General features: G+C 46.6%; 2 protein-coding genes across 7 annotated transcripts in view; one reads left to right on the top strand and one right to left on the bottom strand.

Annotated features, from left to right (window-relative positions):
- LOC148137464 (Fc receptor-like protein 5) overlaps window positions 1-24,955 on the bottom strand; it is a 108,701-nt gene extending 83,746 nt beyond the window's left edge. Inside the window, exons 1-3 of one of the 5 annotated variants that reach the window (XM_087982329.1) lie at window positions 23,350-23,465; window positions 15,266-15,584; window positions 12,336-12,629 (exon numbers count right to left, since the gene is read on the bottom strand). In XM_087982329.1, the coding sequence (XP_087838455.1) occupies window positions 12,336-12,621 (286 nt within the window). In that variant the 5' untranslated portion in view covers window positions 12,622-12,629; window positions 15,266-15,584; window positions 23,350-23,465. Of the gene's footprint in view, window positions 1-12,335; window positions 12,630-12,774; window positions 14,155-15,265; window positions 15,585-20,592; window positions 21,417-23,349; window positions 23,466-24,893 lie in introns of those variants that run through there. The other 4 variants (XM_087982328.1, XM_087982327.1, XM_087982331.1 and 1 more) reach the window with 4 other exon arrangements.
- A 141-nt stretch (window positions 24,956-25,096) lies between these two features.
- LOC122541735 (uncharacterized) overlaps window positions 25,097-25,237 on the top strand; it is a 121,760-nt gene continuing 121,619 nt past the window's right edge. For both annotated transcript variants that reach the window (XR_006309663.2, XM_043678623.2), the window contains exon 1: window positions 25,097-25,166. The gene's annotated coding sequence lies outside the window, so the exon portion shown is untranslated. The remainder of the gene's footprint in view (window positions 25,167-25,237) is intronic.

Genomic DNA, 25,237 nt, shown 5'->3' on the forward strand with positions numbered 1-25,237 from the left:
TGCCATCTGAAGAAAAAGGCTCTGACTGTCCAACCTATTTAATCCTCTGATTATCTTATATGTCTTAATTAAGTCACCTCTCAACCTTCTTCTCTCTTATGAAAACAGCCTCAAGTCCCTCAGCCTTTCCTCGTAACACCTTCCCTCCAAACCAGGCAACATCCTAGTAAATCTCCTCTGAACCCTTGCCAAAGCTTCCATATATTTCCTACAATGTGATGACCACAACTGTACGCAATACTTCAAATGTGGCCGTATCAGAGTTTTGAACAGCTGCAGCATGATCTCATGGTTCTGAAACTCAATCCCTCTACCAATAAAGGCTAACACACTGTATGCCTTCTTAACAATCTATCAACTTGTCATCTTTCAAGGATCTATGTACTTGGACACCAAGATCTCTCTGCTCATCTACACTTCCAAGAATCTCACCATTAGTCCAGTACTCTGCATTCCTATTGCTCCTTCCAAAGTGAATTACCTCACACTTTTCTGCATTGAACTACATTTGCCACGTCTTAGCCCAGCTTTGTAGCTTATCTATATCTCTTTGTAACCCACAACGTTCTTCATCACGATCCACATTTCTACCTATCTTAGTGTCACCCACAAATTTACTAACCCATCCTTCTATGCCTTCATCCAGGTCATTTATATAAATGACAAACAACAGATCCTTGCAGTACATCACTGGTAACTGAACTCCAGGATGAATATTTCCCATCACCCACCACCCTCTGTCTTCTTTCAGCTAGCCAATTTCTGATCCAAACCGCTAAATCACCCTCAATCCCATGCCTCTGTATTTTGTACATTAGCCTACAGTGGGGAACCTTATCAGGCACCTTACTGAAATCCATATACACCACATCAACCGCTTCACCCTCACCCAACTGTTCAATCACCTTCTCAAAGAACTCAATAAAGGTTGTGAGGCATGACCTACCCTTCACAAAACCGTGTTGACTATCCCTTATCAACTTATTCTAGATTATTATAAATCCTATTTCTTACAGCCCTTTCTAACACTTTACCCACAACCGAAGTAATGCTCACTGGTCTATAATTACCAGGGTTGTCTCTACTCCCCTTCTTGAACAAGGGAACAAGATTTGCTTCCCTGAAGTCTTCTGGCACTATTCCTGTAGACAATGATGACATAAAGATTAAAGCCATAGGCTTGGCAATCTCCTCCCTGGCTTCCCAGAGAATCCTAGGATAAGTCCTGTCTGGCCCAGGGGACTTACCTATTTTTATGTTTCCCAGAGTTGCTAACACCTTCTCCTTATGCACCTCAATCCTATCTGGTCTAGTAGCCTCACACTAGTACTCTCCTCGTCCACATTGTCTTTTTCTAGTGTGAATACTGATGAAAAGTACTCATTTAGTGCTTCCCCTATCTCTTCTGACTCCATGCACAATCTCCCACTACTATGCTTGATTGGCCCTAATCTTACTCTAGTCATTCTTTTATTCCTGATATAGTGATAGAAAGCCATAGGGTTTTCCTTGATCCTATCCACCAATGACTTCTCATGTCCCCTCCTGGCTCTTCTTAGCTCTCCCTTTAGGTCTTTCCTGGCTAACCTGTAACTCTCAAGTGCCCTAAATGAGCCTTCACATCTTATCTTAACATAAATATCTTTCTTCCTTTTGAAAAGAGATTCAACTTCTTTAGTAAACCATGGCTCCCTTGCTTGACAACGCCGTTCCTGCCTGACAGGTCTATACTTATCGAGGACCCACAGTAGCTGTTCCATGAATAAGCTCCACATTTCAATTATGTCCATTCCCTGCAAGTTTCCTTTGTCATCCTATGCATCCTAAATCTTGCCTAATCCTATCAGAATTGCATTTCCCCCCAGCTATAACTCTTGCCCTGCAGTATATACCTATCCCTTTCCATCACTAAAGTAAACATAACTGAATTGTGGTCACTATCACCAAAATGCTCACTTACCTCCAAACCTGGCCGCATTCATTACCCAGTACTAAATCTAATGTGGCCTTGCCCCTTATTGGTCTGTCTGTATACTGTGTCAGGAAACCCTCCTGTATACATTGGACAAAAACTGACCCATCTAAAGTACGTGAACTATAGTATTCCCAGTCAATATTTAGAACGTTAAAGTCCCTCATAATAACTACTCTGTCCCTCTCGCTCCTGTCAAGGATTATCTTTGCTATCCTATCCTCTACATCTCTGGAACTATTTGGAGGCCTATAGAAAACTCCCAACAGGGTAACCTCACCTTTCCTGTTTCTATTCTCAGCCCTTACTACCGCAGTGTAGGATTCCTCAAACATCCTTTCTGCAACCGTGATACTGTCCTTAACTAACAGTGCCACACCATCCCCTGTTTTACAATTTTCTCTGTTCTTACTGTAATATCTAAACTCCAGAACCTGCAATAACCATTCCTGTCCCTGCTCTACCCATTTCTCTGAAATGGCCACCACAGTGATATCCCAGGTACCAACCCATGCTGCACGTTCACCCAACTTATTCCATATGTTCCTGGTGTTGACGTTGCCACACTTCAAACCAATTTCTTGCCTGCCAGCACCTTCTTGCAATCTTAAAATCTTAGTTCTGACTTTACTACTCTCATCCTCCCATATACTCAAACTACAATTTCGGTTCCCACCCTCCCTCCTGCATTAGTTTCAATGGTCTTGGATGTTTCATTTAGGGTCAGTCCAGAATGAGGGGTCACTGTTTTAGGACAGGCATGAGGATACATTTGCCCTTTTTATAAAAATACAGAAGTTGTGCAATTTTGGAACTCAACCTCATCTTTAATGCAGAGGTGGATAGATTCTTGCTTGGCAGGGGAATCAAAGATTCTTGGGACTCGGGAATATGGATCACATGCAAATTAGCCATGAACTTAATGAATGGTTGAGAATGCTTGAGGGGCTATTACTGCTCCTATTTAGTATGTTTATATGCATGTTCAAATGCTGTATATGAATAAAGACTTTTTTTTGTCTTCAGCAAATTCTTAATATCATGTGTAACAAATCAAATTAATTAAAGACCAGTATCTGTGATACTGAGGACCGAGGGATTCTTCGATTCTATGACCTCAGGAGGTGGTTCAGATAAATCATTCACATATCGATCCTTGCTAAGGAAAGTTGCAAATACTTCAGTCTTGTTCTTTTCCACTTTCTATTAGTCATTTAGTCCTTCATCACCATTCATGACAGGATATGGAATAACTTGGAACTTAGATCTAATCTATGGATTGTTGCGTTACTTAGCTCTGACTGATATATGCAGCTGCTTGGTACAATAGCAAGGGAGGCAATGCACTTGTGTTATTATCACTAGAGTGTTAATCTCGAGACCCAGATAATGTTCTTGGGAGGTGCAGTGTCCTTTAGGTTTCAGTCAATTTGTTAGTTAGCTACTGAGCCACTCCTGATGGTGGACATTGAAATATGAACCCAGAGTACATTCTGTAGCCTTGCCACGTCAATGCTGCTTCCAATTGGTGTTCACCATGGAGGAACACTAATTCATCAGTTGTGAAAAGAAATTGCTTGCACATATTTGACCTGATGCTGTGAGACTTCACAGGATTTGGAGTTAGTGCTGCAGGTTCCCAGAGCAACTCTCTCCTCGCTGTGTTGTTGTCATCTTGCTGGATTAGACCTGCTGGTAGGAGAGGACAGACCCAGAGGTGGTGATGGTGTTGTCTGGGATATTATCTGTAAAGTATGATTCTGTGAGAATGATTGTGTCAGGCTGTTACTTGACTAGTCTGTGAGATAGCTCTCCCAATATTGAGACAAGCTAAACTGTTATCAAGGAGGACTCTGTGGGGTCAATAGGGCTGGATTTGTTGTTGTTGCTTCCAATGCTTAGGTTCCAGTGCTTTGGGGCCGTGGATGGAGGTGAGGGAGGAGGTGTGGGTGCAGGTTTTGCAATTCCTGTGGTGGCAGGGGAAGGTGCCAGGACAGGTGGATGGGTTGTTAGGGGGTGTGAACCTGACCAGGGGGCTTCTGTCCGTGTTACGGTTGGAGGGGTGGGGTTTGAGGGCGAAGGTGCGGGATGAGGATGAGATGCATTGGAGGGCATCTTCAACCATGTGGGAAGGGAAATTCAATCTCTAAAGAAGGAGGCCAACTGGTGTGTTCTGTGGTGGAACTGGTCCTCCTGGGAGCAGTTACGGCAGAGGCGGAGGAATTGGGAATACGGGATGGCATTTTTCCAGGAGGTAGAGTGGGAAAAGGTGTAATCCAGGTAGCTGTGGGAGACGGTGGGTTTGTAAATAATGTCAGTGTCAAGTCGGTGATCATTAATGGAGATGGAGAGATCCAGGAAGGGGAGGGAGGTGTCAGAGATGGTCCAGGTGGAATTTAAGGTCAGGGTGGAATGTGTTGGTGAAGTTGATGAACTGTTCAACCTCCTCACGGGAGTACAAGGTGGCGCCGATGCGGTCATCAATGTAGCGGAGGAAGAGGTGGGGGGTGGTGCCGGTGTAAGTATGGATGATAGACTGTTCTACATAGCCGACAAAGACACAGGCATAACTGAGGCCCATATGGGTGTCCATGGCTACCCCTTTGGTCTGGAGGAAGTGGAGGATTCGAAAGAGAAATTGTTAAGGGTGAGGACCAGTTCAGCTAAACGAATGAGAGTGTTAGTGGAAGGGTACTGTGGAGACATCGGGAGAGGAATAAATGGAGGGCTTGGAGGCCCTGGTCATGGTGGTTGGAAGTGTAGAGGGACTGGATATCCATGGTGAAGATGAGGCATGGGGCCGGGGAAATGGAAGTCTTGGAGGAGGTGGAGGGCGTGGGTGGTGTCTCGAACATATGTGGGGAGTTCCTGGACTGGGGGATAGGACAGTATTGAGGTAGGTGGAGGTGAGTTCGGTGGGGCAGGAGCATGCTGAGACAATGGGTCGGCCAGGGTGGTCAAGCTTGTGGACTTTGGGAAGGAGGTGTTCCCGGACTACGAGGTTGGAAGCTGTGAATGGGAGATCTCCTGAGGTGATGAGGTTCTGTATGGTCTGGGAGATGATGTTTTGGTGATAGGGGATGGGGTCATGGTCGAGGGGACGGTAGGAGGAGGTGTCTTCGAGTTGACATCTGGCTACAGCGCTGTAGAGGTCAGTGCGCCAAATTCACTGCACTCCCTTTATCTGCTGGATCGATGTTGAGGTTGGGATTGGAACAGAGAGAGCGGAGGGCTGTGTGTTGTGAGGGTGAGAGGTTGGAGTGGGGGAGGGGGGGTAGACAGTGTGAGGCGGTTGATGTCCCAGTGGCAGTTGGAAATGAAGAAATCGAGGGTGGGTAATAGGCCAGCGTGGGGTGTCCAGGTGGATGGAGTGTGTTGGAGGTGGGCGAAGGGGTCCTCGTAAGGTGGGCGGGAGTCCTGATTGTGAAAGTAAACTCAGAGGCGGAGACGGCGGAAGAAGTGTTCGACGTCACGGTGTGTATTAAATTCATTGATTCGTGGGTGGAGGGGATGATGGTGAGGCCTTTGATGGGGACTGATCGTTGGTCCTCAATGAGGGGGACGTCTGGGGAGATGGTGAAAACTCAGCAGGGCTGGGAGTTAGGACTTGGTGTAGATATGGAGTTGGGAGTTCTGGGGAGTGGGGATGGTGACTGTGGGATTTGTGGGGGGGGGCGTGTTGGCAGAATGCAGGTGAGTGGCATTGGAGGGGGCAGAAGTTGTGGTGAACACGGCAGTTGGGGGGGGGGGAGCGGAAGTCACTGAGTGTGTGCTCACCTTCCACCCTACCAACTTTTGCATAAACCTCATCATCCGCCAACATTTCTGCCAACTCCAAATGGACCCCACCACCAGGGATATATTTCCCTCCCCATCCCTTTCCGTTTTCCGCAAAGACTGTTCCCTCCATGACTACCTGGTCAGGTCCACGCCCCCAACAAACCACCGTCCCGTCCTGGCACCTTTCCCTGCCACCTCAAGAATTGCAAAATCTGCGCCCACACCTCCTCCCTCAACTCCATCCAAGGCCCCAAAGGAGCCTTCCAAATTCATCAAAGTTTCACCTGCACATCCATCAATATCATTTATTGTATCCGTTCTCGCAGAGCGCTTTAGGGAACATCTCCAGGACAGCCACACCAATCAACCCCACCACCCCATGGCCCAACATTTCATCTCCCCCTCCCACTCTGCCGAGGACATGCAGGTCCTGGGCCTCCTCCACCGTCGCTCCCTCACCACCCGACGCCTGGAGGAAGAACGCTTCATCTTCTGCCTTGGAACACTTCAACCCCAGGGCATCAATGTGGACTTCACCAGTTTCCTCATTTCCCCTCTCCCCACCTTACCCCCAATTCCTAACTTGCAGCTTAGCACTGTCCTCATGACCTGTCCTACCTGCCAATCTCCCTTCCCACTTACCCGCTCCACCCTCCCCTCTGACCTATCACCTTCATCCCCACCTCTATCCACCCATTGTACTCTTTGCTACCTTCTCCCCAGCCCCACCTCCACCCCCCCCATTTATCTCTCCACCTTGGAGGCTCCCTGCCTCCATCCCTGATGAAGGTCTTTTGCCCGAAATGTTGATTTTCCTGCTCCTCGGATGCTGCCTGACCTGCTGTGCTTTTCTGGTTTCCAGCATCTGCAGTCCTCAGTTTTGCCTTATTTCCAATTCAGGATGGTGAGTTGCTTGCAGGTGATTGTGTTCCTATGGATCTGCTGCTCTTTTCTTTCTAAATAAAAGCAGGCATGGGTTGGAAGGTGTTGTCTGAAGATCTTTGGTGAATTTCTGCATCTTGCAGATGGCACACATTGCTGATACTGAGTGTTGGTAGTGTATGGGGTGGATGATTGTGAATATAGTGCAAATGCACCAGGATTTTTTGGTCGTGGAAGGTGCTGGGTATCATGAGTGTTGTTGGAGCTGCAAGTGGGGATTCATATTCACTTGTGCCATTGTAGATGGTGGACAGACTTGAGTCAAGAAGTGGATCATTCGCTGCAATATTCCTAGCCTCTGCTTTTACAGAACATAGTACATAGAACGTTACAGTGCAGTACAGGCCCTTTGGCCCTCGATGTTGTGTCAACCTGAAATTAATCTCATGTCCATCAAACCTACACTGTTCCATTGTTATCCATATGGATGTCCAATGCCCATTTAAATGGTTAGCACTGCTGCCTTACAGCGCCAGAGACCCGGGTTCAATTCCCGCCTCAGGCAACTGACTGTGTAGAGTTTGCACATTCTCCCCGTGTCTGCGTGGGTTTCCTCCCACAGTTTAAAGCTGTGCAGGTTAGGTGAATTGGCCATGCTAAATTGCCCGTAGTGTTAGGTGAAGGGGTAAATGTAGGGGAATGGGTCTGGGTGGGTTGCGCTTCGGCGGGTCAGTGTGGACTTGTTGGGCCGAAGGGCCTGTTTCCACACTGTAAGTAATCTAATCTAAAATCTAATCTAATCAAATCTAAATGCCCTTAACATCAGTGAGTAGTACTGTTGTAGGCAGGCCTCAATATACAAAGCCAACAAGTTAGACGAAGAGACCACTGTATAGTTGCCAAACTTGATGATATAAAGAACAGTGTAGGAGAACAAGTTGCAAAGAGAACATAAGGAGCCTCCAAAGGCATATAAGTGGGTAAAGGAATGGGTAAAAACTTCACAGATGAAATAAGTTGTGGAAAAATGTGACTTTGGCAGGAAGAATAAAAAGCAGGATGCTACTTAAGTGGAGAGATATGGCAGAATGGTCTAGTGCAGAGGGATCTAGTCTCATGGTACACAATCACAAAATATTTGCATGCAGGTACAGCAAGTGTTCTGCACAGTAAGTGGAATGTTGTTGTTTGAATCATAGAATCCCTACAGTGTGGAAGCAGGCCATTTGGCCCACCCAGTCCACACTGACTCTCCAAAGAACATCCCACTCCATCCCAAAATCCAATTTCTAATGGCTAATCCACCTAACCTAACCACCTGGGATACCACAAGCAATTTAATATGGCCAATCCACCTCATCTGCACACCTTTGGATTGTGAGGAAATCGAAGAATCCAGAGGAAACCTACGTAGACATGGGGAGTATGTGCAAACTCCACATAGTAACCCTACAGTGGAATTGAACCCAGGTCCCTCGTGCTGTGAGGCAGCAGTGCTAGCCACTGAGTAATAGTGCCACCCCACGGTTCATAGCAAGGGGAATAGGATATAAAAGTAAGGAAGTTTTACTGCAGGTGTGCTGGATGCTGATAAGACCACCTATGAACTACAAGTAGTTTTAGTCTCCTTATTTTAAGAAAAGATATAACTGCAGTGAAAGCAATTCAGAGATGGACACTCAACTGATTCTTGAGATGAATAGCTTGTCTTATGAGGAAAGATTGAACAGGTTGGTCCTGTATCCAGTGGAGTTTATAGAACATAGAACATAGAAGAATACAGTGCAGTACAGGCCCTTCGGCCCTCGATGTTGCGCCGATCCAAGCCCACCTAACCTACACTAGCCCACTATCCTCCATATGCCTATCCAATGCCCGCTTAAATGAAGAATGAGAGGTGATCTTGAGGGGATTGTCAGGATAGGTGCTGAAAGGGTGTTTTTTTTCCTGGGAGAGTTTAGAATTAGAGGACATGGTTCAAAAACAAGGAGCATACTTAAGATTGGAATAAGGAGAAATGTTCTCAGAAGGTCATCATCTCAAAGACCACTGAGGCTCATCATTAAATATTTTTAAAGCTACATTTCTTCAATTCCTAACTGGCAAAGGAGTTAATGTTTGTAGAGAGCAGACAGGAAAATAAAGACCACAATCACATTAGCCATGATCTTAGATATTGACTAATATGCTTTTACATAACTGAGTAGTTTAAACAGGATCACTAGCTAGATTGTTGAAGAGCGAATAGAGAAGGCTTTTATTCCACACCTTGATTGAGTATCTGACAGGGAGGAGAAAGTGAGGACTGCAGGTGCTGGAGATCAGAGTTGAGAATGTGGTGCTGGAAAAGCACAACAGGTCAGGCAGCAACTGAGGAGCAGGAGAATTGATGTTTCAGGATCAGGAATATGAGTATCTGACATCTGATGCTCATGATTCTTGTGCGATATGAAAGATACAAGGCATACATATGCTTTGATGACATGGGTGTAAGATATATCTCTAGCTGCTTCAGCTTAAGCTCAGGGTTTCTGAATCTGACAGGCAGCCAGAGTCACTGCAGACAATCAGAGAGGATATGTGCTCCCCAGAAGGTATGTCCCAGTAGACATTGGCATTGACAAGTCAGGATAATAGTTGGGGGGCTGTCAGACAGAGTAGAAGAAGAGTGGATCTGAAATCTTTGTTCTGTCTGTCACTCCCATACACTCTGTGTTGGGTAGGCAAAAGTGAGGACTGCAGATGCTGGAAACCAGAGTTTAGATCAGAGTGGTACTGGAAAAGCACAGCAGGTCAGGAAGCATCCAAGGAGCAGGAAGGCATCTCTCCACCCTGGAGGCTTCCTGCCTCTATTACTGATGAAGGGCCTTTGCCCGAAACGTCAATTTTCCCACTCCTCGAATGCTGCCTGACCTGCTGTGCTTTTCCAGCACCACTCTGACCAACACTCTGTGTTGGGTGTCACAACGCTTCGTAATGTGTAGTTAAGACCATGATATCAAGAAGAACAGGCAATTCTGTAACCATTGATGTAAATCAACAATAAACCATTGCTACTCGGGTATCGGGGTAAAGGATATCACACAGAGGGAGCTAAATATTCTACACGGGGAAGAGAGTGAACCAGGAGTTGTGATACACATGGATATCAATGACATAGGGCTTTCATCAAGATACTACATTTGGACTTTCAGGAGCTAGGGAAGAAGGTTTAAAGTAGTATTTCAAAGATAGTGTCATGCTAGTGAAAGCAGAAATAGGAAGACAAGGAGTTCAATACATAGAATAGAATAGAGTAGCCTTTATTGTCACATATACTCAATGAGTTACAGTGAAAGGTTTCTACATCGCCAATTACCCAGCACCAACTTAATACAAATGTACCGAAGGACAGCTTCTTTAATTACAAGACTAAGGCAGTACAGAAATAAAAAGTCCAGCATTACAGAAAGGACAGGTCAGTACAGTACAGCAGACCATGTTAGCACCTAACTTCCAGTCTACACCTGAGTTACAAAGTTAAGAGTGTATTTAAGAGAGCCTTTTCTGAGCTGCTCATTTGGCAGCTCATTTGTCTGTGACTTGCTAACAGATGCAGAGAACACTGAGAATTGTTAATATTTAACAATCAGCTTGGGATTGTATTTTGATGTTATGCATCTAGACTTGAATTTAACCAATTAATTTAAATTATGCCCAAGATACCAAAAACCAATTGAAATTGATATTGATTATATTGACGATATCGGACGAATGAGAGGACACAACATTGGGTATTGAAAAAGGAAGGGCATTTTGAAAATTAGTCAGAGCTAACTGCCCATCGGACATGAGATCCAACTGCCGTCCAAAGAAATAAACCTCTCAATGCTCTCAAATAAATCTCTCAGAAGGCAGCATCTTTTAAAAGTACCAAGGAATTTCACACAAAGACAGTAAAAAAAACATGGAAGATGACCCAGTGAGAAAACAACAGAATTGGCAGGACGAACAGAAGACGGTATAAAAGACTGTATGTACTTTGAGAGATTACATTAATTTAATGTTGAATAGTTACGTTATTGGAGCAGCAATTTTATAGAGTTGGGGTCAGATAAGAAAAAGGGACTCAGGTTTGTTAATAGTTTTTGTTTAGTGTTCACTATTAGAGTTAGGAAAATAAATTGTTACTTTTTCTTCAAACAGTGGAATTCAGGGGTTTTCTCACTCACTCACATTTTTAGCAGATTATGAGGTGAGGCTTGCTTTTCTGAATGCTTTAGTTTTAATTAGCAGAGGGGGTCGACCTCTGCATCGTAACACCTGGCCCTTGCTCCACACCACACCAGCAACACACCATGCCGGCAGTTCGCTGCAGGAGGCCGGAAGATCACTATGCCATGTTGGGAAGCTGCTGTGGGAGGCTGCTGCATTAGGCCAGGAAGTCGTCATGCCATATCAGGAGGGTCCTACAGGTGGAGGCTGCTGCACTAGGCCCGGAGTTGCTACGTTATGCCAGCACACCTGTGACTTGAAGTAAGATGCAGGAGGAAGAAGGACAGGTGACAGGTTCTTGTGGAATTGGAATCTGTTCTAGAGCAAAAGTAAAGAGGGTCACACTGGATTCCGTTTTTTTGTTAAGTCTGAGTTATGTTGAGATTTTTGGAGACTTTGTTGTCATATCTTAGTAAACTCATTTCATTAATTACCACTCTGACTCCTACTGCCTCTCTCTCATGTCTAATTTCTGTCTCAGCTTACCATGTGCCCTTTCCAGAACAAATCACTACTCAGCAGGAATCCCAGAATTCACCAGCATTCCTTACACCCATGCCATTGTTACAAACCTAGTAAATATCTGGACAAGCACTATCAGTCCAGAGCTGCTGTGCACAGTTCCTGACAATTTCCCTGGACATGGCAGTTGAGTGAAATCGGTGTCCTGCACTGTGGGCAAAGTCCTGCCGGGTAGGTGGTGCCAATGCACCTCGTAAATGTCAAGACAATTTCAGAGTCTATAGCTCCTCTATGGATCTGTCTGACTCTCAGTACATCCTCTTCTTATGACCAATGATCAATTGTAAAGTTCTGACTCACCTAAAGGGTGTGACTGGCTCCTGTGATTCCATGTCCATGTGTTTCTTCCCCTCCCTGATGTGGTGTCTGCAAATCTATCTCCAGCTCAGTAGCCCCAGGCTAAACATTGAGTTGGCTGCAGTCACTGATTGCAGAAATAGTTGTCTGGGGTTGCAGACCACTCCACGGACTCTCACATGTTGCAGTCACAGCACAGCACCAGCCCTGCCATGCATATCCAATCTTATTTATCCAATTAGTCAATTAGGTATTAGGTATATAACTACAAAAAATAGATAGTTATACTCTCCTAACTTCAAACCAACAGAAGATGAGTCACCAACTACTAGGGGAGGTAGGAAAGAAATTCCACTTGCCCTCCTCTGGTCCAAAACCCTTTGTCATGGTGAATTAACACTATACAACCTGTCATGCTGGCAAATTCACTGTCCACACGTTACAGGGACATGCAACTGTCTGTTCTGTTTTTGATTAATAAAATTGTTCCAATTGCAGTGTTTCAATTCTAAAATCAAGATAAAGTTAGTACATTTGTAAAACACGTGTCTTGAACTGCACAGCATTAGACGGGCATTGGGTCATTCGTTTGAAAAGGTAATAGAATGGCAGTCAAATATTCCATTACCTATCACGGTTATGTCAACTGGGTTGCTGGGTTGTGACTGCACCGCTGTCCCCGCAACAAATCCTGTGTCCTGGCAGGTATATGATCCTCTGTCTCGATCAGAAATTTGTTCAATACGGAGCCAATTCAATTTTCGAGCTTCACGTGTGCGAGTTAGCAACTTGTTGTTCTTGTAGAAAGAGAAGGGGCTACCGTTATATTGCCCCAGACTTGTACAGGTTAGAGTGGCCACCTCTCCTTTTACATACACACCAGAATACTGGTCCAGACCAATTCTTGGAATCATGAGATGATCTGAAAGAGAAATCAATAAACTCGATTAAACATCAATAAATTGATTTTATTAAAAGCATAGAATTCTTGCAGTGTGGCAAAAGGCCATTTGGCCATCAAGTCTGCATCACCCCTCCAAAGAACATCTATAGCGGACCCAGTTCACCTGATGGAATAGTGTGCGAGATATGCGGCTGTCCAGCCCCATCTCCGGCACTTTTATTTCCCTTCCCAGGAACAAAGACACGGAGGAGTCTGTCCAAAACTTTTCATTCAACTTTGCAAAGTCGGGTGTGAGGAAACAAATGGTACACACCCCTTAATAATAATCTCCACACATTATATACACGTAAATGTGGGCTGGGTCTCCTACTGCTGTCTTGACCAACGAGTGCTAGGGTTCCCCACTGTTTTCCTTATTTGGGTTCTGGTGCCTGCGATTATTTTGTTACTCACTTGGCCAATCAGTGTTCGAGTTCCCCGTTCTTTCCTTATATGGATGATGTTGTACAACTGTGGTTAAGGGCGGTCTCTCAGCTATCGAGGAAAGCTGTTACAATTGTTTCATTCATAAAAACATGGGGGAGGTCCGGCACCAGTTTCGAGTGTCTGCTTGTGTTTACTATAAGGCACTTGTGTTTACTATAAGGTAGAAAAGACTAAAATGCAGCTAACCGTTTAAAAATTACACTACCCCCTACAAATCCCCCGTGTCTTTTCTTACGATCTGTAATTTTTAAACCGTAAGTTTCTTCTCCAGGGCGTTTAATAACTCCCGAGCTTGTTCATCAAACTGCCCGTCTCTAATACTACCCCCGCCCAAGAGGGATTCACGTTGTTCCATCTCGAGATTCATTCGTTCAACCTGCCCATAGGGAACATCCCTCTTAGTAAGGGCGGTTTCGATCAATCGTTGAGTTAATCCCCGGACGCAGGGAATAACACAACACCCAAGGGCAGTGAGTACCCCTGCCACCACTATACATGAGACAAGAAAGGGAACGACTACCCCCATCCATTTACCAAACCAAGCTTCCAACCAGTCCGTGAGGCCAGAGTCGATACCCGAGTTTTCGGCCAGTTCGTCCGCCAATGTGGTGAGTCCATCCAGGGCGCGGGTGATGGACCCATCAGGGGCTGTGTTGTTGGGGATGAAAGTGCAGCACTGAGTGCCTATCATGACACAAACACCCCCCTTCTCTGCCAACATCATGTCTAAGGCCAACCTATTTTCCCACGTCATCCGACTAGTGGCGTCCAGTTGTTCTGCTATTCCTTTCACTGCATCCCGGGTATAATTAATGAACCTCTGCTGATTGTAGTAAATATAATTAATCCAATCCACGTTCTTATTGATAGTCACCCACCAGAACAGTGACGACTCAAAACCCGCCGCTATCTGGTTCCTAGCCTTGTACTCGTCAGGAACACCCCTGGGGACCCCTATGGCATCTAAATATATGTTATCATCGAAAGAGGTCTCCAAAGCTCTCTCAGTTCTTCCACTGGAACGGGGTTGCTCTTGTTTTTCGAATGCCAGGGTGAATGGGATAGCCAATTGAACGATTGCGCAAGTGCCCGTCCATTTTCGGGGCAGGGTCTGTCGCAGAATCCTCCCACCACAGTACCACCAGAGGTCTGCCCTAGGCACATGAATGTGGGAGTAGTTTCATTGACCAGCCGAATTGATCCGCTGCACTTGTCAAATGTCCCCACATCGTTGTCCCACTGTAGTCCCGTCCGAGAGACGCAGGCCTGGTGCGTACCCGTTACCCCTGAGAATGATGGCGGGCGGGGCGCCCCCTCAGACCTGACGGGGGGAAACTTCAAACTCAAGGGTCGACAAGTGGAGTCGTTCCAGGCCTCTCGGTCCTGGTACAGCCTTATCATGCAGTCCAAGGATCGTGGGTGTTTCTCCCATCCCAGCGGGAATGGGACCACCTGAGGGTTAGGGCGGGCACCCGTGCATGCGTAGCAATCACTCTTTTTCATGCTCCTCACAGTATATTTGACCCATTCCATCCAGGCATTCGCCTCCCCGTATCCCTTTTCTATTTCAAAGGTCTTTTCCAAATCCGTCACCTCAATTATTCTAATTTTGCCCTGCTCGTCGGTGGTGGATGAGCCCCCAGACTCAGCTTCAATGACCGTGATATACGTGCAGCACAGCTGCACCCCCTCCTGTCCTGCCTGGCCCCCAACCCAGTATTGTTCCATTAAGGCTCGCCCCGTTGTTTCCCAAGTTCTTTATGGTCAGATAGAGCGGATTGCACTGATTCTGCCCACAATCCTGTCCAGGGGTGATGGGATCACGGACAACTGACACCATAGCCTGGACCCCGGGGGCTGGAGGCCTATGTATGCCTTCCCTACCATGCAATTGTAATACTAACGCCTGACCCTGGAATCTCCTTTCTCTCTCTAGGTTCCGTTTAGTTTGATTCAGTTCACTTTTAGTCCTGCAGGGCACCAACCCACATAGGTCTAAGCTAAATGTCTGTGTTGGCTTGTTGGCAAGCACGGAGATGGAGAACCACTGACGGTCCTCTATTTGTTTTTTCCGGAGGCCAAATTGGGTAACACGCACACTATGACCCAGCCCAAGGATAATGGCAAAGCAAGTTAACAATATGATTGACCGCATTTTGTCGCGACACCTTTAGCCAGAGGGCACAGTTCCTTTAGACTCGCCAAAGTCCGATTAGTTTGTTCTCAGGGTCTCTGTTCCTTAGCTGCCTTTGTCAGAGAGGTTCGTTCGTCCTCCGTCGGTTGTGGCACTGGTCCCTTGACTCGAGTGTAATGTGTCCAGCCCTTTTCGGCCGTACGGACAGCCGTTTCGGTCGTCAAAAGTACCAGGAAGGGACCGTCCCAAGTTGGTTCGAGGGTACGCTGCTTCCAGTTTTTAATCAGGACCCACTGACCCGGCTTGATGGTGTGCACCGCAAACTCGAGGGGCGGCGTCTGTGCCAAAAGTCCCTGTTGGCGTAAACGAGATAGAGCAGACCCCAGAGCCACCACATATTTTTGCACAAACATATCCCGAGACACGAATACAGGAGGTTACCCCTTCGGCCCATGGAATGGGAGGCCAAACAGCATTTCGAAAGGGGAGACGCCCAAATCCCGCCTTGGCTGGGTGCGAATTTGCAATAGGGCAAGGGGTAGGCATTTGGTCCAAGGCAGGCCGATTTCACTAGTGAGTTTGGTTAGCTGCTTTTTGATGGTCTGGTTCATTCTTTCGACCTTGCCCGAGGAGGGGGGATGCCAGGGGGTGTGAAAATCCCAGTCAATCCCCATTGCTTGCACTACATTCTGGAGGACGGTCGAGGTGAAGTGGCTCCCCTGGTCAGAGTCAATAGCGCGGGGCAGCCCAAATCGTGGGATGATTTGTTCGAGTAGAATTTTGCTAACCTGAGTTGCTGTTGCCGTGGCAGTGGGGAAAGCTTCCACCCATCCTGTCAGGTGATCTACTATCACTAATAGATACTTCAGGCGACCTATGGGGGGGAGCTCAGTGTAATCTACCTGGACATACTCGAATGGCCTATAGGCCGGACTCCTACCTCCTTGTCTTGCATGCTGCCGCAGCCCCCTTTTGTTAATCTTTCGACATGTTATGCAATCTCCTGTGACCTGCTTGGCTACCGTGTACAGACCAGGGTGAGCATATCGGCGCAGGAAGGCATCACACAGTGCCTGGACGCCCCAGTGACCCCCTTGGTGTAGACGGGCAATAATGTCCCGCATCAACGGTCGATTTAGTAGCTGGCGGCCATCGGGTAAGGTCCACTTCCCTTCCCTATCCTTTGTACCCCCCAGAGACGCAAGAAGAGTTTCTTCTTTGTCAGTAAATGTTGGCACTTCGGTAATTTCAGATATCTGGGGAATCCTTACTAGGCAGTTTATTACTTCCTTCCCCATCCCGGCCAATTTTGCCTGTTCATCTGCCAATTGATTCCCCAGGGTCTCTATTTTATCGTCTTTCTGGTGCCCTTTCACATGTACTACAGCAATCTCTTGTGGCAGCAACAAATCTTCCAAGATCATGGCTACTAGTTCCTCGTGGACCAACTCCTTTCCTCTGCTATTTATCATTCCCCTTTCCTTCCAGATCTTCCCAAAGGTGTGTACTACCCCAAAGGCATACTTAGAGTCAGTGTATATTGTCCCGGCTATTCCCTTTAAATTCCTCAAAGCCTGGTGCAAGGCGTACAATTCGCATGTTTGTGCGGACCAGGCATTCGGTAGCCGTCCACTTTCCACTAATTCCCAACCAGTCTCACTAATGACTGCATAACCGTTGTGTCTTTTCCCATCTATCACTCGAGAGGACCCGTCAATGTACCACCGCCTTCCTGTATGCAAGGGGGTATCCCTCAGATCTTCCCTCACTTTACTCTGGTACTCTATTATGTCTGAACAGCAATGCTCCAGTTCCTCCTCCCCTTCCCCTTTCCAAAGGAAGTCCGCCGGGTTCTGGCAGCCCCCGACTTCTATTCGGAGGTCTTCTCGGTCTAACAATATGGCTTCATATTTCAGAATTCTCGAGTCAGTCAGCCACCTTCCGGCCTTCTGATTCAGGATAGTTCTAACCTGGTGGGGAGTAGTGACTGTCAAGGGGGCCCCGAAAGTCAACTTCCTGCTTTCCTCTACCAGCTTTGCCGTGGCTGCCACCGCTTGGACACACTCCGGCCACCCTCGTGAGACTGGATCCAGAATTCTTGACAGGAAAGCCACGGGCTTCCTTTCTCCCCCCCAATCCTGGGTCAATACTCCAAGAGTGGTTCCCTTTCTGGAGTTCACAAAGAGACGAAATGTCTTACTAAAATCCGGCAAGCTTAAAACAGGTGCGGTCATCAATTTTTCTTTTAGAATTCCAATTAACTTTTTCTCCTCCTCCTCCCATTTTATTCTATTGGGTGCCTCCTCGATGAGTTTTAGGTACAAGTCTTTAGTAAGGGGGGCATAGTCATCTATCCATAACCGACAATAGCCTAAGAGTCCCAAGAACTTCCGCAACTCCCTCTTGGTTGTTGGGAGGCCTAGTTCGATTATTGCCCGCACTCTTTCTGGACTTATTCGTTTCTGTCCCTGGCTTATCAAGTGTCCCAGGTACTTAACCTCTTTCTCGACATATTGGAGCTTCTTCTGACTCACTCTTAACCCCTTCTCAGCTAGGTAATTTAACAGGGCATTAGTCCCAAGTAGGACGTCCTCCTCCGTGGGCCCGGATAAAAGGAGATCGTCCACGTACTGTATAAGCTTAAGGGCCGGGGACAAGGTTAGTCCCTCCAATAATTGTTCCAGAATCTGCCCGAACAGAGTCGGGGACTCAGTGAATCCTTGGGGGAGCACGGTCCACCTGTACTGCTGTTTTCTACCAGTATCAGGATCCTCCCATTCAAAAGCAAAAAGATCCCTACTGTCCTTGTCCAGGGGACACGCCCAGAAGGCATCCTTTAAGTCTATAACACTAAACCAGCCGTGGTCCGGGGGTATTCACCCCAGAATAGTGTATGGGTTCGGTACCACAGGGTGCCGTACTTGGACGATTTTATTTATTTCCCTTAGGTCTTGGACCATTCTGTAGCTCCCGTCCGACTTCCGGACCGGCAGGATGGGGGAATTGTATCGTGACATACAGGGCTCTACCAAACCATCTTTTATTAGGTCTTCCATAACTGTCTTCAGACCCTGCCTCCCTTCCCAAGGGATGGGGTATTGGCGCACTCTGACGTCGGGGCTCTGGGGCTTTAATTTTACCTCCACAGGTCGAATTGCGAGTCCCCCCCGGTTCCCTTTGGCGACCCAAACCCTAGGGTCTATCTCTGTCAATCGGGACTCACTAAGGTATGACATGGTAACGGCTAATTCATCCTCTTCTCCCACTTCTATTCGTAATCCGAAACGGACTATCAAATCCCGTCCCAACAATCCATAGGGAAGATGGGGGAGGTGAAGGAGTTCCACCTGGAGCTCCTCCTCCTCCAGCCGCAAGGGTTGTGGTTCGAATATTTTCGCACTAAAAACCCCACCCTTAACTCCTGAAATGTTTAATGTTTTAGCTTGGAAGCCAACCCCCCTAGGATGGAGGGGGATTGAGGACCTGCCGGCACCTGTGTCAACTAAGAAGGTAACATCTTGTCTAAATGGGCCCACCCGTAAATTTACCAGGGGTTCTTGGTAGGCCCGTGTTCTGATCCTCCCCTGACTTCCCTAATCCATTTGTTCACGCTCCATTTCATACATCCCTTCTCTTTCCCTTTTAAACTCGGGACAATCCCTTTTGAAGTGTCCCAGTTTCCCGCAATGGTAACATCCCGCCATTGGAGGCCCCTCAAATCCATAAAATCCTCCTCTCTCACTTCTGCCCCGTCTCGCTTCTCTCCCTCTCCAACTTTTCTTCGACATTCCTCTTTCCACCCCATAACCTCCCTCCCCCATTCCGGTGGATTTACAAGCTTCCCGTACAGCTGCCACCATCATTTTTGTCTTCTGTTTCTCCCTTATTACATCCCTCTGAACGTACACCTTCTGTGCTTCCCGTAATAATTCTGCAACATCTTTTTCAGCCCAATCCTCCACTTTCTGTAATTTCTTCTGAATGTCAGGCCATGACTTAGTCACAAAGTGCACCTTAAGCATGCCCTTGCCTATTTCCCCATCGGGGTCTAAACCTGAATACTTTTGCATGGACTCCCGCAAACGGTCTAAAAACTCACTCGGGGATTCATCCTTTTTCTGTCCAACTTCGAATGCTTTCGCTAAATTCCGCTGTTTGGGCACGCAGGTTTGGATCCCCCTGATTATAAGGCTTCTGAGATCTGTCATATTGGCCCGTCCCCCCACGTCGTTATGATCCCACCGGGGGTCCTCTAAGGGGTACTTCTGCTCTCCACGCTGAGGGCCGTCCTGATGCTCCCTATCCCAAATGGCCATTGCACTATTCCGGATCATAACAATTTCATCGTAATTAAATAGTATTCTCATCATGGCCTGCAGTTCAGCCCATGTGTATATACTGGGCCCCAGAAATTGATCCAGTTGTATTCCCACACTGATGGGATCGTCCAGTAGACGGGGTAGTTCGTTACGGAGTTGCCGGATATCCCCAGAATTTAAAGGTTGTACTACGAACCCGGTCCGTTCATTTCCAAACGGCACCTCTCGTAAGGGGTTCAGCTGTTCAATATTGTCACTCCTCCCAGCTCTCAATCCCTCTTCTCGGCCCCTCCGCATCTCGAGTCGGACCGATTTCCTCGTGCCTGGGGTGGGTTCTGCGCCCCCTCCTGTGCTCCCCCCAGCAGTCCCTGCCTCACTGGTCATAGCCTGCTGGGAATCGGACTTATCCGTCGCAGGAGGGAGGTCCACGCTGGACGCCTGGTCGTGCGCCTGGTCGTGCGCCTGGTCGTGCGCCTGGTCGTGCGCCTGGTCGTGCGCGGGTGGTATATGCGGGGGCGGGGCAGACGGTGGCAAACCGTCGGTGAGGACGTCCCAAGACTTCTGGGGCTTCCTCGGGTCTGTTTGGGGAATCAGAGGATAGAGACCCGTGGGACTCTCGCCGTCGCCCGCCAACCAGGCGGCGGCGTATTTGCTCTCTTCTGGGTCGAACGATTGTTTTCTGTTAACATATACATTTAGGATTTGACACACCCAGTCTTCATCAGACCCATACTCGGGCCAAACTACCGAGGGGGCGCGGATAGGTTCCTTGGTCCATATAAAACAACAATATTTTATCATGGTCTCTTTCTTTAAGTCCTTTGTTCTACTACAGTCCATCCATAGACTTAACTTCCGACCTAATGGACTATCGGGGGGTATTTCTTTCCCATTTGCAGTCTTCTCTGACTTCTCCTTAGTAAATTTAGAAGTCTGATTTCCCATGGTCTATCTTCGGTCCTGGTCTTAAACGCCTAAAATGTTTTCACAGATGACCGTCAAAACCACGTGGCCAACAAGGAAGAACAAAAAAATCTCTTACCTTGATCCGTGCACGGAGTTGTCTGGCCTTTTTAAATGTGTGTACCCCCGTGTATAGTCACTAACCGGTCGTCCCAACACTCGTCCGTGTGTTCCTTTTCCAGGATTCAAAATTATTTTTAAATGAGCCGGGTCACATCCTCTCTTGGCCGACGGCCAACAGACCAAGCTGATCAGTGAGAAGTATAAATATATACTAGACGCGTCTTTGTTATGATCAGGCTTGATCCGTGAGCCGAAGAGACTTCACCCCCCGGCAATAATTATTTCATCCCGGACGAGCCCCCAATTGTGCGAGATATGCGGCTGTCCAGCCCCATCTCCGGCACTTTTATTTCCCTTCCCAGGAACAAAGACACGGAGGAGTCTGTCCAAAACTTTTCATTCAACTTTGCAAAGTCGGGTGTGAGGAAACAAATGGTACACACCCCTTAATAATAATCTCCACACATTATATACACGTAAATGTGGGCTGGGTCTCCTACTGCTGTCTTGACCAACGAGTGCTAGGGTTCCCCACTGTTTTCCTTATTTGGGTTCTGGTGCCTGCGATTATTTTGTTACTCACTTGGCCAATCAGTGTTCGAGTTCCCCGTTCTTTCCTTATATGGATGATGTTGTACAACTGTGGTTAAGGGCGGTCTCTCAGCTATCGAGGAAAGCTGTTACAATTGTTTCATTCATAAAAACATGGGGGAGGTCCGGCACCAGTTTCGAGTGTCTGCTTGTGTTTACTATAAGGCACTTGTGTTTACTATAAGGTAGAAAAGACTAAAATGCAGCTAACCGTTTAAAAATTACACTACCCCCTACAATAGAGCTTCGAAAGCTTGTGATTTCAAATAGACCTATTGGACGATAACCTAGTGTCATATGACTTCTGACTTTGTTCACCTCAGTCAACTTCCACATCACAAAAAGATCTAGCCATTTCCAATGGTATGGGTTTCACTTTCCTGATGCTGATTTGAACCAAGTACCTGAAAGGGGAGGTGATGGCCTATGGTTTTATTGCTAAATTATTAATACAGAAACTCAGTTAATGTTCTGGGGACCTATGTTCTAATCCTGTCATTGCAGATGGAGGAATTTGATTACAATTATAAAACAATTGTTGATTGTCAGTAAAACCCATCTAGTTCACTATCATAACAGCATGGCTGTTATCACTTATTGTGGAACCATTCTCTACCAAAGTTCACTCAGGATTCCAACCTTTAAGTTTGTGTAAGACCTTGGCCAAGCTGAGAACTTATAACAGGTAACCCCCACAGATTAAGGGTACAACTTCAGTCTGCTCTCTTGAGAAACAGCTGATTCAGCTCCCACTAACTATAGGAAAAGGCTTGAGCACAAGCTTGATGGGACAAAATTGGTTGGGAAAGATTCAGCTTGCTTGGCTCAACATCTTTCGATTAGAAAATGGTTGCCTGAGTGAAATCCTAATTAAGTACCTGGAGGTTTTTCAGGGAGATCTAGGGACTACAACAGGGGCCAAGGCCACCTTACATGTTGACTAAGAAACAATTCCATGATTCTGCAATGCCCGCCCAGTGCAATTTGCCTTACATGCAAAAGTAGAGGCAAAATCAGGAGATGAGAAAGTGAAGGAATCATCAAACCAGTCCAATTTGCAGAATGGGCATCACCATTTGTACCAGTTATGAAGTTCAATGGGTCAGTTTGCTTTTGTGGAGTTTTCAAACAAACAATTAACTGCTTTTTACAGCTGGATAAATGTCCAAACCCTCACAGAGAGAGCATGGTAGCTCAGTGGTTAGCACTGCTGTGTCACAGCACCTGGGTTCGATTCCAGCCTCGGATGACTGTCTATGTGGAGTTTGCACATTCTCTCTGTGTCAGCATGGATTCTTCTGGGTGCTCTGGTTTCCTCCCACAATCCAAAGATTTGCACGTTAGATGAATTGGCTGTGCTAAATTATCCAAAGTATTCAAGGATGTGTGGGTTGGGTGCATTAGTTAGGAGTTAAATGTAGGGGAATGGGTCAGGGTGGGTTACTCTTTGGAGGGTTAGTATGGACCTATTGGGCCTAAGGACCTGTTCCCACACTCTAGGGATTCTAATTCTAAAACAAAACAGGCAGGGGGGGCTGTCCTTCAAAAAGCTGGAACCTGCATGCAGCCATGCAACCTGCAGTTGCAATTTAGATGAGGATTCCCAGAAGTATGTTGCATTCAAAACCTGTCAGGGGTTTATATCAGTACATGAGACAGCCTTTTGGGATATCATCGACCTATGCAATTTTCCAGTGGATGATGGAGAATACTTTACAAGGTCCACCCCAGCTCATCATTTATCTGGATGATGTGCTAATAACCAGGAAGACCAGTAAAAAGCATTTCAGGAACTTGGACATAGTGCTTAAGTATTTTGCTAAAGTAGGGTATGCCTGCTTTAGCAAAATGTGTTCCAGGCTTCCAAAGCGACCAACTTGGGCTACAGAGTCAACAAGATCAGGCTACACCGGTTGGAAAATAAAGTGACGGTGATCAAAGTTGCCCCAGCTCCCACATCTGTAACGGAGCTTAGGTCTTTCCTTGAGTTGATGAATTAGTATGAAAAATTCATCTGTAACCTGGCCTCCGTCCTGACACTTACATTTGCAACTACAAAAAGGGTCAGCATTTGAAATGGTCTCATAGCCAAGATGTAGCCTTCAGGGAAGTGAAGAAGCAGCTATGCAAACCCATCTAAGGAGTTTGCACACTATGATCCCAAGCAAGATGTGGTGCTTACACGTGATGCTTCCTTATATTGTACTGGGTAGTCTTGGCTCATGATGGCCCAGCGAAGAGGAACACCCGATAGCATATGCTTGCCGGACTTTGGTTGATGCTGAATGAAGATTGGCCTGGATAAAGAAGAAAGGTTTGGCTGTGTGAGAATGTTCCACCAATGGATGGAAATTTGTAATAATGATGGGCCATCGCTGCTCAGGCTACTTAAAGAGAACAGGGCCGTGCCACCCATAACTTTGGTTTGAATTCAGCAGTGGGCTCTTTTTCTGAGTGTGTACAATTACAATTTGGAACACCATCCAGGAGGCAAATGTGGATGCCTGGATGGGTGAAGCTCCAAGAGCACTCAAGAAGCTTGACATCATCCAGGACAAAGCAGCCCACTTGGCACTACATTCATAAGCGTCTACTCCCTCCACCACTGATGCTCAGCAGCAGCAATGTGTATTATCTACAAGATGCACTGCAGAAATTCACAAAAGATCCTCAGACAGCAGCTTTCAAACACAACCGCTTCCATCTAAAAGGACATTGATTTCAGATACATTGGAACACCATACCTTCAAGTTCCCCTCCAAACCACGCAACATCATGACGTGGAAATATATTCCTTTACTGTTGCTTAGTCAAAATCCTGGAATTCCCTCCTTAGTAGCATTTGTGGATCAACACACAGCATATGAATTGCAGCAGTTCAAGAAGGCAGCTCACCACTACTTTCTCAAAGGCAACTAGGGATGGGCAATAAATGCTGATGCCCAAATCCCACAAAAAAATTAAATTAGCTTCTTTGCTCATCTTCACTCTTTCTGTAATGAGAATTTAACCCAGAATCACAGAATGCTCAGCACTGCAGGAAATCATTTGGCATGCTGTTCTGAACTGGGCTTTCTGAATGAGAAATCTACTTTGTGCCATTCACGTGACCTCTCTTCATAACCATGAGCATTATTTGACTTATAAGGATAGGCTGGATCAGCTGGGACTTTTTATCATTGGAACAAAGGAGGTGGAGGGATAACTTTATCGAGGTTTAGAAAATCAGGACGGTCATAGTTAAGATGAATAGCAAAGGTTTTTTCTCGAGGGTGGAAGAATTAAAAAATTAACTGCATATTTTTAAGGTGAGAAGAGAAAGATTTAAAGGGAACTGAGGGGCAGCTTTTTCAAAGGACGGTTCATACATGGAATGCACTGTGAAATGAAGTAATCATAGAATCTCTGCAGTATGGAAACAGAGCCTTCGGCCCAACAAGTCCACACCAACCCTCCAAAGAGTATCCCACCAAAACCCATTCCCCATTACTCTACATTTACCTCTGACTAATACACTATACTGAACACTATGGGCAATTTAGCATGGCCAATTCACCTAACCTGCACATCTTTGGACTGTGGGAAGAAACCAGAACACCCAGGGAAACCCACGCAGACACTGGGAGAATGTGCATACTTCACACAGACAGTTGTCCGAGGGCGGGAACTTGTACCAGGGGCCTGCTGGGAGCGGTGAGTCACTGATTTGTGCCTTTAAAAACTTACCACAAGCGCTGGAGTCCTCCATTTCTGTTTTTCAGTGGCAGCAGCAACTTGAAGGGTGGGAGCTTGCACCAGGGGCTTGCCGGGAGCGGTGAGTCACTGATTTGTGCTTTTAAATTTGAAGTCAGAGAGCAGAGGTTTCTGGGAAAGGAGGGACTTCTTATGTATATTTCCATCCTGCTATATAAGTCAGTGTCTTCTGAACCTGAGACCCTACCTTTGTAGGGCCTCGCACCCAAACATCTCCTCTAACCTTAAAGACCAGGGGCATATCAGGTAAGTGTCTCTTTTTTACTTTGTTCCTCCTGCATGATGTTTGAGGTCAGGGACGTCAATAGCGTCCCATC

Source organism: Chiloscyllium plagiosum, unplaced genomic scaffold, assembly GCF_037043375.1.
Source record: "Chiloscyllium plagiosum isolate Xiang-an unplaced genomic scaffold, Cpla_swu_hap1 HiC_scaffold_43, whole genome shotgun sequence".
NCBI classification, from domain to species: Eukaryota; Metazoa; Chordata; class Chondrichthyes; order Orectolobiformes; family Hemiscylliidae; genus Chiloscyllium; species Chiloscyllium plagiosum.